The 19,251-nt window shown below is 40.8% G+C and overlaps 1 protein-coding gene across 1 annotated transcript in view; it reads left to right on the forward strand.

Moving 5' to 3' along the window:
- The first annotated feature begins 10,359 nt into the window (after window positions 1–10,359).
- LOC126195589 (pseudouridylate synthase 1 homolog) overlaps window positions 10,360–19,251 on the forward strand; it is a 95,128-nt gene continuing 86,236 nt past the window's right edge. The window contains exons 1-2 of the mRNA XM_049934217.1: window positions 10,360–10,478; window positions 13,911–14,136. Of these exons, the coding sequence (XP_049790174.1) occupies window positions 10,424–10,478; window positions 13,911–14,136 (281 nt within the window). The 5' untranslated portion in view covers window positions 10,360–10,423. The remainder of the gene's footprint in view (window positions 10,479–13,910; window positions 14,137–19,251) is intronic.

The following is a 19,251-nucleotide window of genomic DNA, read 5'->3' on the forward strand; positions in this document are numbered from 1 at the left end:
ATTAGGAAGTGGTCTGCCATTTGAAAGTTAATATTCTGTACATAGTAGTTCTAAAAAGTGTATGTTTTAAGTAGGCGGCATAAAACATCAAGTAAAAGGCTCAAAATTGCTCTCTAATAACAAGTTTTGGCAGTTTTATTTTATGATATCTGTGAAGCGACTTAGCTGTCAATAGAACTGCAAATCGCACTGTATGCCTATCATTTGCTTGTCTAGTTGTGTGATGCTTGGAGGGAGTTACAAAAAAATGTAACAAAAGAACCAATACACATTTGAGTAGTGTCGTCAAGAGTTTGTCAACAACTCAAGTAATTTGTTTGATAGTGCACACGTCAATACACTTCAATTATTGAAGACAAGTCGGTCTGCTTACTTAGATCGAGTGGACAAAAATCTGGCCAATAAAGAAGAGAGTGCATGCTCAGAACTATTAAGTAAAATGATGTGCTAAATAGTTTTCCAAACTAACTCCTGCAACATCATCTTATGAACCGTTACAAAAGACTTATCTTCTGATTCTAGTAAAATTGATATGCATTTGCAGTAAGATTTTCCAACTCTGTTCGATAACGTAGATCTCAGAACCTATAAAACAACTATGTAGATAAATTTCATTAGTGTAGAATTAAGTAGCAGTAGATAGGTGCATAAACACTCACTCTTTCATACTTATATGAAAGATTCAATGTTTATGATTGAAGCCACATTTAGATGCTTGGATGTAATGCTGATGAATTTCCTACAAGTAAGTTCTCGATTCAGAGAATTCATGCAGAATACCGGAAGGAGCATGTGGAAGCCATAAACGGTTATTTTCAAAACGAGGTACTAGATGATGTTACTGTTCACTGGGATGGCATACTGTTACCTGTTTTACATGATCGAAAATCAAAAGAAGAATTTCTTCCAATAGTTACTTCATATTTGGCTAAAAAAATCTTATTGTTGTGTTAAGTTCTTCAGGATACCAACAGGCACAAGCTGTTTGTAACACAGTTGTAGACTGACATCTCAAAAACAAAGTGCAAATTCTTTGCTGTGATACTAGAGCTTCAAATATGAGTCATATCGATTAATCAGTTGAACCCATGTGTTTTTTCAAGAAAAATTAAACACAGATTTGGTTATTTTTGCTTACCGCCTTAACATGTATGAATTGTTGTTAAAAAGTGTGTTTGAAGAAAACTCAGTCAATTGGCAACAAATCCTGATATTGCACTCTTCAAACAGTTCTGAGATAACTGGAAAAGTAACAACGAACATAACATACATGTATAGTCCAATAAAGAAAAGCTCACATTGTATTTCTGTGATATTTTTAAATGGAGATACACAGAAAATTGAAGATTCGATCTCCAGCTGCAATAGACAAAGTTCTATAATAGGTGACAGCTATTTATTCTGTAAAATGTCATTAGTTTGTGGTCAATACTAAATTATGAGCAAGGATAAGGCAGTAACACCTTAAAATATTTGCCTGTTCATTGTGGCATGCTATGTCAAGCCATGGATTCAATCTATTTCAACAGTAAACACAACCTACCAAGGGTTCTGCTTTCCGAAGTCAATGGTAGACTTATGTAAAAATTGATAAAAGCATCACACAAGCAGCTTTACAGAAGAAAGGCTAGTATGTATGGTATCTGACTGATAAATTTTCTCTCTTGTCACTGTCTGACAATGATATGAATCAATAAATAAAGTGTAACAGAACCAAAATTTGACGAAAGAGAATTTATCTGCACATGGTAAACATTACATCCCATCGAAGGAAGAACTTTTGAGTTCCATTCTGCTGTAAGTTAAATAATTAAATATAGAAGTTGTCTTTTTAGTTTTCATTTAGAATATTATTTTGTGTGAATTTCTCTTTTTTATTTTAGAAACATGCCCCTAAAAATTCATTCAAGTCAGAAGCAAGTCATTATTCCATCATGTTAGAACTGATAACACTTTTTATCCACTGATGGTTTACTACGTGGCAAAATAACGCTTTTTTCAAGTAGCCAAAAATAAGGTTTCAACACCGAGGGCAGTGAACGATACAGCTAAAGAACAGTCAAGCTGATGCAAGACCAGTGCTTAATTTTAAAATTTTAGATGACAGTCGTCCCAAACACACCTCTTCAACCACTCAACTCATCCCCCCCTCCCTGCCCCACTCACACATAAAAGTCACAATTTTTGAGTGTTGAAAAGTTTTGAAAAAACTTACAATGAGAAAACTTTTTGTTTTTGGTTTTCTTTCTTTTATTTTAGAGAAGACTGTTCTGAATTTCTACGCCTTAAAAACATAAATTCTTATAATCAAAACAAAAAAGATTTAACATAAACAACAGGTGCTACCATCTGTTCCCATAGCAGTCTCATGATGCTCCCTATTTCTGCTCAACATATCAGTCCAAGTCGGTAGTGTGAGAACACATTTCCAACTGCTGCCAGACGCAATGTTCAACCAGTAGCCTTGTAGTTGCTTGGTGAACATGTGTCCAGTTTTAATTAATAAAACACTTAGCGATGAACAACTTTGGAGATATTTCATCACATTACATTGGTCGCCCATTGTCACATTCATCAGTGCTGGCAAAGTGTGAAATTACAGTTACATTGCGATTTGGTCTATGTGCACCATTTTAAATCTCCTCTGTGGACTAGTTCCATCCCTTGCAATATAAATTTCCAGGGAGGTGCTCGCTGAAATTAAGCTCTGTACAAAATTTTGATCAATTAAACATGGTTGAGGAACAACAAGAGCAATTTTTGTTTCATTACATGCAATAGCACTGGAATATTTTCACTGACCATAGCAAGCCAACTATGAAAAGTGCATTTAAAAAATAATGTTTATTACAGTAAGAAATTGGCACATTGGCCATATTGGTATTTCAGTTACCCAATAAAAATTAAATTCTAGAATCCTTCTACACTCAGTACAAATTTTCATGTCTCATGTTCGGCATTGAGTCAGCACATGTTACCATAATTAAATCGCAATAACATGTATTATGTGAGTTACTAAGGTCAAACAGCTAAAAATTAGAGGTAATGTGTGTTTAATTTCGCGAAAAAATGCCACTTATATCTTGGAACAACCTAAAGGCAACACCAGGGAAGCAGAAAGTGCCCCCAAACGATAACACGGAAATCTGGACCACAGGCTCAACATAAGGCCGCACTGCGCTGCTCATTTCTGACCAACGAGGGTGAAAAGAATTATGTGTGTTTCAGTCGGCCCGTGGTGTGTGGTTTGGTCCACTGGACAGCATCATATGGTCCTAGCGTCCACAGATCCTTTGGAGAGCCAATCAGATTATTCCACCAAAACAAAAATAAGCACATAACGCCAGCAATCGAGTCGCAGTTAATACATAGTTACTTCTTATTTTAATGGCATACAAAACAACATGAAAAGCCATAGAGCCAACTGAGTATGAAATAAAACACGAACCAGTAACCAACCTTCCACACTTCAGCAGCCTATGAAGTACTCACTGATCTCACTCAATAAGCAGTATCAGAATGATATAATTTCCTACAGGGTGATTTCGTCACAATTGCACTAATTCTAAAAATAAAATGAAAATCGTTTATTTGTAGCTGTTTATACAGGACTGAAGGTCTAGTTTGCATTAAGTGAAGTATGTAGAAACCTCAGAAATTCAGAAACTTGTAAGCTCCCAGCAAAAATTTTAAATTGAAATAATTGAATATTGATGCAAATAGTGCCAAATGTTAGCTTCCCACAGTAATAAATCTCAATGATAATAAAAATGTGCAAAAATGTTAAGTCCTCACAAAATTAACGTTAACATGAACCTGATAAATTTTATAAGGTCAGCTGCGCTGACCTTCGGCTCTGTGAAATAATTAAATCTGAACAAAAAACCAAAATTCTTACCTCAGTAAACTGCATCTACATCTGCTCTTATTTTTTGGCACAGCTCCGTGCAATGCTGGCCCAGGTTTAATTTTGATTCTTGGAGGGAATGCATAGGAAATATTATTTAACTCGAAATGAATCTTTTTCTTTAAAAACGTTACTTTGTAGTAAAATTATTATTGGGGCAATTCTTGAACAAATTAATTACAATTAACATATGTTATTAGCTGAGTGCAATGCTGCTTCATTACCTTCGATAACAATATACCTCGTCCAGAACCGTGACCAGAGATGTAAGGAGAGCACGCCGCCGACCCATGTCGACGCCCGCTCAATACAACCGTCCACTCGCTACTACTACTGCCGACTGAGAGTAAATCGCAACTGACTACTCGCTCTGCCGACTCCACACACACAACTACTGTTCCTGCCGACTCGCTACACGCAACTGAACTCTCGCGGAGTCAAGCGCAGACTAGCAACGATAAATAACTCTCTGGTCAGAGATTCTGTCATGCCTCGCCATCGCTGCCAATGAACACATACGTGTTTCAAACCACAGTCTAACATAACAGTCGCGACACTTCGCCTCGATTTTGTTGCCTACAGCGCCAGCAGCGCCCCAAGCGGCTGGTAGGTTGAACTGTGAGTTCGGCGCGATCGTGAAAGCGAATAGTGATTGATTATTTTGATTTATACAATGGTTTATACCATCGGGAGCGTTTGTAGCGCAATAAATTGCAGCAACAACAGGAAGAAGACAGCACAGCTGTCTCTTTTTAGGTTTCCTAAGGATCCTGAGACGTATATACCATCATGTTACTAAACTGTATCGTCAGGATTCACTTGCAAACTATATGTGTATAAATGATGAATGTATCGTTTTAGGAGCAGAAAATGGCTTGTTAATAGCAGACGAGAAGACCTTATGAAGAAAGACCCAGTTTACCCGCATAATAATATTAGGTTTTGTCCGCTACATTTCGAAGAAAACCAGTTCATGAACGCAGACAATAACAAACTCGTGTGGAATGCAGTACCCACACTGTTTGACATCCTAAATAAGCCACCTCAACTGACGATGAAGAGGAAACTGCCACAAAGATTCGACAGTCAATCTAAAGCTGTAAAACAGTCTTATGACACAGAAGCAGCCAGTTCAGCTCTCCATGTATCAGTGCCAGATTCGTGCGAATCGTCACCACAGTCGTGCTTTGACGATAAAGTGGTTAGATTAAGTGCAGCTGTTCATGTCTTACAAAAGCGTGTGAAGTGTCAGAATGTGCAGATCGAGCGAAACTATTACGGGGCAAGGAAAGTGCCAACAGACAGATTGTTTGAAAATTATTCAAATATTTGGTTTTTCGTGAAATGTAATGTAATCAGCTCATAATGTTTTCAGCATATTTCTGCCACTATTTGGCAGTTGCTTTACCCACTTTGAATAATACACTCCTGGAAATTGAAATAAGAACACCGTGAATTCATTGTCCCAGGAAGGGGAAACTTTATTGACACATTCCTGGGGTCAGATACATCACATGATCACACTGACAGAACCACAGGCACATAGACACAGGCAACAGAGCATGCACAATGTCGGCACTAGTACAGTGTATATCCACCTTTCGCAGCAATGCAGGCTACTATTCTCCCATGGAGACGATCGTAGAGATGCTGGATGTAGTCCTGTGGAACGGCTTGCCATGCCATTTCCACCTGGCGCCTCAGTTGGACCAGCGTTCGTGCTGGACGTGCAGACCGCGTGAGACGACGCTTCATCCAGTCCCAAACATGCTCAATGGGGGACAGATCCGGAGATCTTGCTGGCCAGGGTAGTTGACTTACACCTTCTAGAGCACGTTGGGTGGCACGGGATACATGCGGACGTTCATTGTCCTGTTGGAACAGCAAGTTCCCTTGCCGGTCTAGGAATGGTAGAACGATGGGTTCGATGACGGTTTGGATGTACCGTGCACTATTCAGTGTCCCCTCGACGATCACCAGTGGTGTACGGCCAGTGTAGGAGATCGCTCCCCACACCATGATGCCGGGTGTTGGCCCTGTGTGCCTCGGTCGTATGCAGTCCTGATTGTGGCGCTCACCTGCACGGCGCCAAACACGCATACGACCATCATTGGCACCAAGGCAGAAGCGACTCTCATCGCTGAAGACGACACGTCTCCATTCGTCCCTCCATTCACGCCTGTCGCGACACCACTGGAGGCGGGCTGCACGATGTTGGGGCGTGAGCGGAAGACGGCCTAACGGTGTGCGGGACCGTAGCCCAGCTTCATGGAGACGGTTGCGAATGGTCCTCGCCGATACCCCAGGAGCAACAGTGTCCCTAATTTGCTGGGAAGTGGCGGTGCGGTCCCCTACAGCACTGCGTAGGATCCTACGGTCTTGGCGTGCATCCGTGCGTCGCTGCGGTCCGGTCCCAGGTCGACGGGCACGTGCACCTTCCGCCGACCACTGGCGACAACATCGATGTACTGTGGAGACCTCACGCCCCACGTGTTGAGCAATTCGGCGGTACGTCCACCCAGCCTCCCGCATGCCCACTATACGCCCTCGCTCAAAGTCCGTCAAATGCACGTACGGTTCACGTCCACGCTGTCGCGGCATGCTACCAGTGTTAAAGACTGCGATGGAGCTCCGTATGCCACGGCAAACTGGCTGACACTGACGGCGGCGGTGCACAAATGCTGCGCAGCTACCGCCATTCGACGGCCAACACCGCGGTTCCTGGTGTGTCCGCTGTGCCGTGCGTGTGATCATTGCTTGTACAGCCCTCTCGCAGTGTCCGGAGCAAGTATGGTGGGTCTGACACACCGGTGTCAATGTGTTCTTTTTTCCATTTCCAGGAGTGTTTAAAGATTAAGGTCGTACTTGTGGCAACAGGCAATAGTGACACATACAGTAGGCCTACAGAACGATAAACGAGCTGTCGATCGCTTTTGCATGTAGAGGTACATGTCTGTGCTTCTTACATGTGAATCTGTGTGTTTATATTCTTTTGATATCAACGTGGTAAGCTGCAATTCTGTACAATGTCACAAGTGTTTCTTCACGAATGTGTTGTAGCTTGCCACTCTATTCATGGTTTTTGTCCGTACTTGCGCTTATTTTAGAATCATTAATAGAAACATATATGACTTACGATACTAAACAAACTCTTGGAGGCAAGAAAATAACTCGAATAATTCGGAAATTACGTAGGAAATGGATGTAAACAAACATTATGCTTACAACGCGTCTGACGTTCACCTTACCTGCCACTTGAAGCGCTAGTGTCGCTCCATCTGTCAAACGGTAACAACTTTTACAGCAGTGAGTGTCGCGACTGATATGTTAGACTGTGTTTCAAACATACCAAAAAATTATTGTTTAGCTTTCCATGCAGGACGATATCTCCCCATGGTAAATAGTTTAGGTAATAGATATCTACAGCCTCTATTTCAATTAATACACTCCTGGAAATTGAAATAAGAACACCGTGAATTCATTGTCCCAGGAAGGGGAAACTTTATTGACACATTCCTGGGGTCAGATACATCACATGATCACACTGACAGAACCACAGGCACATAGATACAGGCAACAGAGCATGCACAATGTCGGCACTAGTACAGTGTATATCCACTTTTCGCAGCAATGCAGGCTGCTATTCTCCCATGGAGACGATCGTAGAGATGCTGGATGTAGTCCTGTGGAACGGCTTGCCATGCCATTTCCAGCTGGCGCCTCAGTTGGACCAGCGTTCGTGCTGGACGTGCAGACCGCGTGAGACGACGCTTCATCCAGTCCCAAACATGCTCAATGGGGGACAGATCCGGAGATCTTGCTGGCCAGGGTAGTTGGCTTACACCTTCTACAGCACGTTGGGTGGCACGGGATACATGCGGACGTGCATTGTCCTGTTGGAACAGCAAGTTCCCTTGCCGGTCTAGGAGTGGTAGAACGATGGGTTCGATGACGGTTTGGATGTACTGTGCACTATTCAGTGTCCCCTCGACGATCACCAGTGGTGTACAGCCAGTGTAGGAGATCGCTCCCCACACCATGATGCCGGGTGTTGGCCCTGTGTGCCTCGGTCGTATGCAGACCTGATTGTGGCGCTCACCTGCACGGCGCCAAACACGCATACGACCATCATTGGCACCAAGGCAGAAGCGACTCTCATCGCTGAAGACGACACGTCTCCATTCGTCCCTCCATTCACGCCTGTCGCGACACCACTGGAGGCGGGCTGCACGATGTTGGGGCGTGAGCGGAAGACGGCCTAACGGTGTGCGGGACCGTAGCCCAGCTTCATGGAGACGGTTGCGAATGGTCCTCGCCGATACCCCAGGAGCAACAGTGTCCCTAATTTGCTGGGAAGTGGCGGTGCGGTCCCCTACAGTACTGCGTAGGATCCTACGGTCTTGGCGTGCATCCGTGCATCGCTGCGGTCCGGTCCCAGGTCGACGGGCACGTGCACCTTCCGCCGACCACTGGCGACAACATCGATGTGCTGTGGAGACCTCACGCCCCACGTGTTGAGCAATTCGGCGGTACGTCCACCCGGCCTCCCGCATGCCCACTATACGCCCTCGCTCAAAGTCCGTCAACTGCACATACGGTCCACGTCCACGCTGTCGCGGCATGCTACCAGTGTTAAAGACTGCGATGGAGCTCCGTATGCTACGGCAAACTGGCTGACACTGACGGCGGCGGTGCACAAATGCTGCGCAGCTACCGCCATTCGACGGCCAACACCGCGGTTCCTGGTGTGTCCGCTGTGCCGTGCGTGTGATCATTGCTTGTACAGCCCTCTCGCAGTGTCCGGAGCAAGTATGGTGGGTCTGACACACCGGTGTCAATGTGTTCTTTTTTCCATTTCCAGGAGTGTATATCCTACAAATCTCAGCATCAGCGAACACAACAACAAACAAAACACTCAAAAAATATCTACCGTGTACATCTAAAACCGAATCTATCGGTTGCTGTGTTCGAAACAAATTCCTTCTTTGGCGAATGTAAGAAAGAGCCAGAAATGGACGGACTGTGCTACAATGAAGAGTCTGAATTGTACTTATGTTTGGAGAAATGACAACCACTTGTCAAATGTCAGTCGAAGTCATTGCTTGCTATATCTCACACCGAAAAATCTCTCTTTAGTTTGTTAAGGGAGAAATAAAAGTTTGTATCATTTATTGTATGGGCTGGTAGCTTCGACTAGCAATTTTTGAACATCCCATGACATCGATATGTGCTACACTTGTATCTATATCTTGCAGCGATCAATATGAAGCTAACACCAAACACCAGAGACGAAAAAAGGAAAGACATATCAACTGATTTGGAGAGAGAGACATTGAGACAGAGGAGAGAGAGAGAGAGTGAGAGGGAGCATATTTATAAAACCAAATATGTGTTGTTTCAACTAAAACATAAGAGATGTAGTGGAGTGGTATGGTAGTATGGCTACGCAGAAAAAAATACTTCCCAATTTCCCCACTTCCCAAATTTTGCCAAAATTTTCGTTTCTCCAAAAGTTACCTATAAACAAATTGTTTTCCCCAAATTTGCGTAAAAGACTCCCAATCTGGAGACACTGTGCCAGCGGTTGATGTGAGCAGAGATGAAACTCAAGTGGAAGATATTACGCGCTGTAACGTGTGATCAAACTCTACCCACCGAAAATGCTGTAATAGCATAGTCGTTGCCTCTATAGCGTGCAGCCAAGAATTGTCATGAAGAAAACGCATGACAGTTATGTTATGTGGGCTACATGGCATTCTAGGCGTCTTTACGCGCTCACTGTGCGATCTGAACATCTGTGCAAAGATTTATTGGATTTTGCAGTGTGGCTTCCATTTCGCGTCCGATTGGGCTTTGTTTTCCGAACAGCCCTGGCATTCCCACGTCGTGGTATTTAGCTAACTGCCATTAGAGAACCAAGCAGAGAAGAAATAGTTTTCTACATTTGTGTATTCTATTTTTAAGTGATGGCGAAGTAACTCTAAATAAGTTATTAAAAGTTCAACAATCCAGACACATGAAGGTGTAATCATCAGGTTTGGCGTGTAACATTTCCATTAGCAGGTTTTCATGTGTACATTTACTTCTCTTTGTTAACTAAACATAAACACAGTGCCAGAGTCAATATCAGAAATGCTTCATCAGCATTTTTGGTCACTATCACTACAGCCAAAATACTCACAAAAACGAACAGCGTCTGCTACAGAGTGAGGTTAAACCGACAAACTTTGTTTGTATGTGTTGAGGATAGTTTGTCAAATCTGCAGCTACGCACTAGAGTATTTGACAAACTAGTTTGCTCGTTTACGGGCCCAATAACAAGTCTCTACAACATCTTCTCCCTTTATTTTAACGTCCTTGGTAGAACATATATCGACTGGTTTATCATGAATTTGATCTATGGGATAAGTAACTATCGAGAGAATGGCTATCGATCGTCAACAAGATGTCGATAGTTCACATTTGTTGACAAGCAATTCGGCGTGTGTGGTGTTTTGTGTTTGTGTATTTACCCACATGTTACGTATGATTTATGCTTCTCATAAGTACTACAGCGTCTTTTCAAGTTTATGTAAGCAATATGCTTCACCTTGATCATTCTTGTCACAGATTTGTGTAGGCTTGTAAACAAATGTTAAAAAACATTTATTTTCTCATCATGAGATTGAAGCACCCGCTTGTGGCCGTGTGTGCCTGCAAATAAAATTTGTTTTTGACAGTTTCCACTTTGAGCAAACACAGTTGTGCTTGTGCAAAGCCGAAACTGTCCAAAAACAAATTTCATTCTATTTTCTTACAGTTACGAAGCCTTGCAAGGACAAACAAAAATTATTTTTCGGGCACTGATTTGGATCCACGTTTCTTGCCTGGGTTAAGTTTTATTCTATACAGTTCCAATTGCACATTGTTTCCTCAGGTCGGTGTACTGTATTGTGACATTTGAAAGCCACCGCCAGAGTATTTCCACGACCGCGCATTGTATAGTCTATTGTCTAACTTTCGGTAATCGTTTGAGCTGCAAATTTTTACTATTTTTTTGTTTCAAGTCTTATCTTACGCGTAGGAAATTTATGTGAACAACCTTCTTTTGAAATAATGTCAACGGGATAGTTGTTCTGTATTTTATTCAAAACTCATATTGACATATGTCCCGTACTTCTAGTTGAACTCATCATTACAACACAAGAATCAGATATCTTAGGAGTATGTTTCTGGAATGATTTAAGATGTAATGACTTCATGGATATGGGTATGCGGAAGACAGAAATGGTGTTGTTGCGAAATACCTTGTGCAGTAAGCAGTCAGTCTTCATCAGATTGTGAATTAATTACATATTGCATTCTTCAAGGTTCCATCTTGGGTCTGTTTTTTGTGTTGACATTAATGACCTGACGTCTGTTACATTACCAGATGCTAAGTTTGATTTGCTTGCAGATGATCCAAACTTTGCAATAAGTAGCAAGTAAAGTACAGATTTAGAAATAGCTGCTACTCAATTTTTCACTGACATTAATAAATGGTTTAAAGCTAATTCATTGCCATTAAACTTTGAAAAGACCCTCTATATACAATTCAGAACATATAAGAGATTCCTTCCAGCATGTGTATAACATATGAAGACATGCAGATCAAAGAGGTTGACAGTGTTAAAATTTCTGGGATTACAACTTGATAATAAATTCAGTTGGGAAGGACATGCCACAGAATTGTCTAAGTTCCTAACCAAGTCTGTAATTGCAGTGGGAATGATGTCAGATGTAGGATGTATGAATATAAAAAACTTGCATACTTTGCTAACTTACATTTTATTATGTCATACAGGATCATATTCTGCAGTATCTCATCAATCTGAGCAAAAGTTTTTAGCGTGCAATAAGAATCATTTGTGGTGTAAATTCAAGATCATCATGGAGACCCCTGTTCAAGGAACTTTGTATTCTAACCACTGCTTCTCAGTATATTTATTCCTTAATGAAATTTGTTGCAAGTAATATATCTCTATTTCCAACCAATATTTCAATACATTGCATCAATAGTAGGAATAAGAACAATGTACGCAAAGACCTAAAGTCAATTACATTGGTCTGAAAAGAAGTCAATATTCAGGAACATGCATTTTCAACAAATTGCCAACAACCGTTAAAAACTTGGTTTCAGATAAATCATAGTGGGTCGACAGAAGCGTCTGATCCCACGCGTCGGCTTTGACCCGTGACGTAAGGGTGTTGTCGTGTGTGATGTCATGACGGCGCGGAGTTTGGTTTGAGTGTGGCTGTCTCCAGTTCTGTTTTATCTTATTTTATTTACTTTTCTGATCTGTTCGTTCTATCTCGTGAGATTTTTTTTTTAAATTTAAAAACACTTATTACTTATTTTAATTATCTGTTTCCTCCAATTTCTGTTTTAGTTTATTATATTTATCTTTCTGATCTGTTCGTTCTAACCCGTGAGATTTTTTTTTTTTTTTTTAAGAGACAAGAAACACTAATCAGCTACTGAAGCATCTTTATCTTCTATGGGGGTCAGGGGTTACGACCCCTGGGGAGGTGGGTGGGTATTCATGCATGGCTGTCTTCACTTACACGTTGTAGCTACGCAAGGCATCTAAATTTATTTATATTTAGTTTGCCCCCCACCCAAAACACCCTATTTCCCGCGCTTGTTCCGTTAGTGTCATTAGGTTTCTTGTGGAAAGTGTGTGTGTGTGTTTTTGTTTCCGCCATATTTGTGACGTCATGGGTCAAAGCAGACGGGCGGGATCGGACGCTTCCGTATTTCCATCATAGTTTAAACAGAGTGTGAAAGACTTTTTGATAGGCAGCTCCTCCTACTCTACAGATGAATATCTTAGCAGGGATTGTTAGACCAGCTTAAGTGAAAATGTCTGTTAGATTTCAATTTTTGACAGCACTGGGCCACAACAGTCAAGTTTAGGTATTTTGTGTTTGATAAATGTATTAAAAGTGCATAACAATGTTTCATTCTGACAGCATACTAATTCTGTAAATATTACCAGTTCCAGTTTGCTGTAATGTATTCACCTATTTTGACAATCTCTTGACAAATGATCAGGGTAGTAAGTATTATATTCAGATGTTTTACATTTTTTATGTTATACTATCTGAAATTTTCCACATCCACGAGAATCATCTCATTTTTTGGGTCTGTGGAATGAGAACTGAATCCAATCTAATCTAATACTTAGATTTATTTGACGGTGCCTTACAAAACTTTTGCTTCACAAATCCTTGAGTAGGGTTTAATGGTGTGAATCCTAACCTAGTACAAACCTAGTGTAAAAATTTCAAAGAATTATGAAAATGTCAGTGAAATGCCTAGCAAACTGCAGTGGTAGACATAGCGTGAAGCGCATTGTACGCATGGAGAGCCATACTCAAAAGTTTTAAGAGCCTACATTCCAAAACAAAATGTATTACTTCCTTTGACGTACACCTAACATAACGACCACGGTGGTAAAATTAGAAAAATTGGGGACTGTCAACAGTCTTTCTCTTCACAAGCCATCTGTTGGTGATGAAGGAAAGGGTGCAAAACAGTTCTACTACATTGTATACCATCTGCCACACATACAGTGGCTTATGCAATACAGAAGTAGCTTGAAAATGATTGTGTATAATTTAGGAAGCTAGTTCCATCAACATCAATGTTTGGAACAACTGCAGCAGTTTACAAATGTTTTTTCATATGTTCGTATTGCTGTGCCTGAAACAAGTATTTCTGACCACTTGTGCCTTACCTCAAAGTACTCAGTTTAGGATTCACTCATGTCTGAATATTGTGCACACAGTGGTTTGACACAGAAAGAGAATTTTTTGTCTCCAAACCATCTTCTGGCCTAATGAGTCTCAGCTTTTGCACTTTGGATTTCTGCACTGAACTTTACAAAAACTTTTACAAAATATTACTAATTGATTATAATATGCTCTGGATCTATATAACAGCTTTCATTAATTTATGAACTTATCATAATATTTATAACAGTTCTAGGGAATAGGTCAGGAATTTGGAACCAATTTCTTAAGATGAGTGACCATATTGCAGCAGATACGGAGAAGACAGAGGCACTGGAAACTAGAAAGAGAGCTTTAGATGAAGATGATCCTCAACCAAATGTAAAAAGACATCTCACTGAGAAAGAGAGAGTAAAAAGAAAAAAAGTTGCAATGTTGGTATCTTATTCAGGACAAGGGTACCTTGGCATGCAAAGGTAATTTTTAAGCTTAATACAGTTGTGTATTGCTTTTATATTTTTGTGTAATTTTATTTTATTCATGCTCACAAATCATGATGTTAGTCATGTAATAATTGTGCTAATCTTCCTCTTTGAACTTCTACAGTAACTCAAAAAATAAGGTAAAAGTGTATGGTAAAGTGTGTAATACAGAGTAATCAGGGAGTTTGAAAGAGCTGAAAATAAAAGTATGTGCAACCTTGTTGTAAGCTATTGTAAAGAGAAAGAATTGAATGTTGCTTGTATTGGTAACTATATTTACCACACAAACAGGTTACCTTATAAATAAATTTATTATCTCTGTGTAACATTTTCAGTTGCTCAAAAATTGCTGTCACCTTCTGAAAGGCAAATTCAAAATTGCGACAATCTCAAAAGTGTGATGGCTTTAGAGTCTTAGCAGGGGTAGTGTAGTTATTAACTTGTTTTGCGAGGCAATGTTGGCAACACACACTATGTGATATGATGGGAACGCAAGAGGCTGTGTCAACAGCTATTTTTAAACACTCTGTGAGAGAGCAGTAGATAGGGTACATGTTTTCTACTTTGATTTCCAACAGGTAATTGCATCTTTTCTTGACAGCGTTTAATTACCAGAGGTTATCATACCATTAGCCATATGAAATAGGCGGGTAAATGGAGGCGTCCGATACCACCTGTCAGCTTGACACCATCAAGAGTTCCAGATACCCTCTGTTAATGAAATGATGCAAAAATGTGTGCAATTTGACACAGAACTGTAGCCCACAGTCTGACGATCAGGAATTTTATGCCACCACTTCCCCTCTTTGTTAACTAAATACAGGTGGTGAAAATCTTTCCACCAACGTTGTTCAGATTCACAGCTATATTAAACTCGTTGTTATTGAACTAGTGTGTGTAGTGTCTCTGTTTGTATGTCTGTGAAGGACGATATCAATTTCCCGAGTGGCATTGACTATTTCCACAGCGTATGTACTTTCCTACACATAGACAAGTTACTCTCGTGGTGTAGAAGCAGCTGCCGACTCCGACGGTCGCCTGTCAATGTTACTCTCGTGGTATAGAAGCAGATATCGACTCTGATGGTCGCCTGTAAAATTCTTGAAATGTAAGAGAAAGAAAACTTCTGTAGGATCTTCTCGAATTGGGATACTACCATTCACATTTGGTCATTCGATGATTGTCTGCAAGTGAAATGGGTTCGTTTTAGCAGAGAAAACTTTCCCTATGCTTTTGACCATGTTATTGAAGCAGGTTCTACAGCAAATATCGACCACCAAAAGTTTGAAGTCCTATACAAGCTTGTCGTACATTACAGTTCATCACAGAATCTGGTGATCAAAAATAAATACGCGTGAAATTACCTTTGAGATGCAGCAGATTGTATTATGGCTCTTAGTAAACTCCACATTAATGTTACATATCACTTGTGAATTAAAAAAGAAACAAATTGTACAATATGGCGGCTAACAATGACTGTTTCATTGAACACACTTCATACACATCCTATCCTTATCCTGTCTCTCAACAAAGTCCATTCACATATGAATTTTCTTACAGTTTTTTGCTTGCCATGGAGCAATGCTAAGTCAAGGAATAAATATTTTCCTTGAGCAGGCGAAACACACTGCCTCATGATATATATTAACTTTGAACTAATAACAATAGGAAGGTCGTTCAACCGACCAGCTGATCGATTCACGATTCCTAACCACTAGTACAAGCCAAGGGATATTATACAGCAATCTCTCTATCAGGTAAGATTAAAAATGTGCATGTTGGCTAAGGAGCTGGAGCAATATAAATGAACAGTCGGCCAGTGCGTAAGTTGAAAGTAGTGTATTCTGAAGCAGTTTCACTGTCAAATATTCTGCCTAAATTTTCCCCTATGTAATTACAATTGTTTTCTCTCGGATGCATCATATTCTGCACATTATGTTATTTCAATATTGTCCTCCCCCCATGGGAGCGAAATTTTGTTTACAATGTTTCGCGAACCCACTCTGTACTAGCTGTATGCATTACTTTCTCAACCGAATTGTGTTCACTTTAACTTCACATAAAAATTCACTTGATAGCCTAATTTCATAAATGACTGCAATCAAGTACTGTTCCCTAACCTTACTCCAGGTTGGACTACATTTACCAAACACTGTTGACAATAGGTGATTGATAGGGCCATGGCCTTTTTAGATTTCGGACCTCCCAATGTGGGCAAAGCCTCCACGAGAAACCATGGAAAACTGGGAGTAAGGTCAGCCAACCTGGTTTCCAATACCCATTTCACATTTTGGTACTGTAATTATTATCCTTGACTGAAATTTCTGAATTTAAATTACAATCTTCTTGTTCAGTTTTTCACAATTAGATATTGCAGAGAAGCTGGGTGACATTGGTCGCTCTCACAGGGAAGTTGAGTGCTGCAGGATAGGCTGGTCTTGAATGTTGACTCTCTTCCCCACGACTGCTGCTGGGATGTGTAGTCAATGGATCGGAATTGGGTTGTCCCTCGTGGTGGACCAGGTGGTTATGGGCTCGCATCCAGATCAGGAATGGTATGTGGTGGACATGAAACAGAATGAAAAGTCTGAGTCTTCTGACTCCTTACTCTGAATTTCTTCTTAGCCCTGAAACTGTTAGTAGATTGGCGTGCTACCATGTTTCTGTACTGGCATGTTAGATTCAGATTGAGTTTTTCTTTGTTCACTTTTCACCATTCTTTCATATTTCAAACACTTCTGTTAAATGTCACTGTTTTTATATCCTGTTTTCATCGAATTACAGTGTGGATCACTCTCAACACAATATGGATTCTCATAATGTTCCTAATTATGGAGCATTGGTTGTACCCTATCAACAGTCACAGGTTGTCCGTGGGTATGCACAATTACACTGCGCCTATATTTCAATAACTTTATATGCAATTTAATCAGTCGCATATTCTCCCCCCTCCCCCCGCATGAACCATGGACCTTGCCATTGGTGGGGAGGCTAGCATGCCTCAGCAACACAGATAGCCATACCATAGGTGCAACCACAATGGAGGAGTATCTGTTTAGAGGCCAGACAAATGTATGGTTCCTGAAGAAGGGCAGCAGCCATTTCAGTAGTTGCAGGGGTGACATTCTGGATGATTGACTGATCTTGTAACGTTAACCAAAACGGTTTTGCTGTGCTGGTACTGTGAATGGCTGAAAGCAAGGGGAAACTACAGCTGCAATTTTTCGTGAGGGCATGCAGATTTACTGAATGGTTAAATAATGATGGCGTCCTCTTGGGTAAAATATTCTGGAAGTAAAATAGTCCCCCATTTGGATCTCTGGATGGGGACTACTCAAGAGGACATCGTTATCAGGTGAAAGAAAACTGGCGTTCTACAGATCGGAGCATGGAATGTCAGATCCCTTAATTGGGCAGGTAGGTTAGAAAATTCAAAAAGGGAAATGGATAGGTTAATGTTAGATATAGTGGGAATTAGTGAAGTTCGATGGCAGGATGATCAAGACTTCTGGTCAGTTGAATGCAGGGTTGTAAATACAAAGTGAAATAGGGGTAATGCAGGAGTAGGTTTAGTAATGAATAAAAAAATAGGAGTGCGGGTAAGTTACTACCAACAGCATAGTGAACGCATTATTGTAGCCGAGGTAGACACTCCTACCACAGTAGTAAAAGTTCATGTGCCAACTACATCTGCAGATGATGAAGAGATTGAAGAAATGTATGATGCGATAAAAGAAATTATTCAGATAGTTAAGGGAGACGAAAATTTAATAATCATGGGGAACTGGAATTCAATAGTAGGAAGAGGAAGAGAATAAAAAGTAGTAGATGAATATGGAATGGGGCCAAGGAATGAAAGAGTAAGCCGCTTGGTAGAATTTTACACAGAGCATAAGTTAATCGTAGCCAAGAAGAATCATGAAAGAAGGTTGTATACATGGAACAGGCCTGGAGACACTGGAAAGTTTCAAATAGATTATATAATGGTAAGACACAGATTTAGGAACCAGGTTTTAAATTGTAAGACATTTCCAGGGGCAGATATGGACTCTGAGTAAAGAAAAACTCGATCCTAATCTAACATGCCAGTGCAGAAACATGTTAGCATGCCAATGTACTAACAATTTCAGGGCCAAGAAGAAATTCAGAGTAAGGGGTCAGAAGGCTCATACTTGTCATTCTGTTTCATGTCCACCACATTCCATTCCTGATTCCAATGTGAGCCTGTAACCACCTGGTCCACCACGAGGGACAACTCGATCCCGATCCATCAACTACGCATCCCGGTAGCAGTCATGGGGGAGAGAGTCATCATTTGAGACCATGCAGACCCTGCAGAACCCAGTTTCCGTGCGATAACGATGACGCCACCCAGCTTCTCTGCAATAACTAGTTTTGAAGAACTGAACAAGAACATAGTAATTTAAATTCAGAAATTTCAGTCAAGGATACAGAAATACCGTAGAAGAAGAATGGGTAGCTTTGAGAGGTGAAATAGTGAAGTCAGCAAAGGCTCAAGTCTGTAAAAAGATGAGGGCTAGTAGAAATCCTTGGGTAACAGAAGAGATACTGAATTTAATTGATGAAAGGAGAAAATATAAAAATGCAGTAAATGAAGCAGGCGAAAAGAAATAAAAAAAGTCTCAAAAAAGAGATCAACAGGAAGTGCAAAATGGCGAAGCAGGGATGGCTAGAGGACAAATGTAAGAATGTAGAGGCATATATGACTAGGGGTAAGATAGATACTACCTACAGGAAAGTTAGAGAGACCTTTGGATACAAGATAACCACCTGTATCGATATCAAGAGCTCAGATGGAAAACCAGTTCTAAGTAAAGAAGGGAAAGCAAAGAGGTGGAAGGAGTACATAAAGGGTCTATACAAGGGCGATGTACTTGAGGGCAATATGGAAATGGAAGAGGATGTAGCTGAAGATGAAATGGGAGATATGATACTGCGTGAAGAATTTGATAGAGCACTGAAAGACCTAAGTTGAAACAAGGCCCTGGGAGTAGACAACATTCCATTAGAACTACTGATAGCCTTGGGAGAGCCAGCTGTGACAAAACTCTTCCATCTGGTGAGCAAGCTGTATGAGACAGGCAAAAT

This window comes from Schistocerca nitens, chromosome 1, assembly GCF_023898315.1.
Source record: "Schistocerca nitens isolate TAMUIC-IGC-003100 chromosome 1, iqSchNite1.1, whole genome shotgun sequence".
Taxonomy (NCBI): Eukaryota; Metazoa; Arthropoda; class Insecta; order Orthoptera; family Acrididae; genus Schistocerca; species Schistocerca nitens.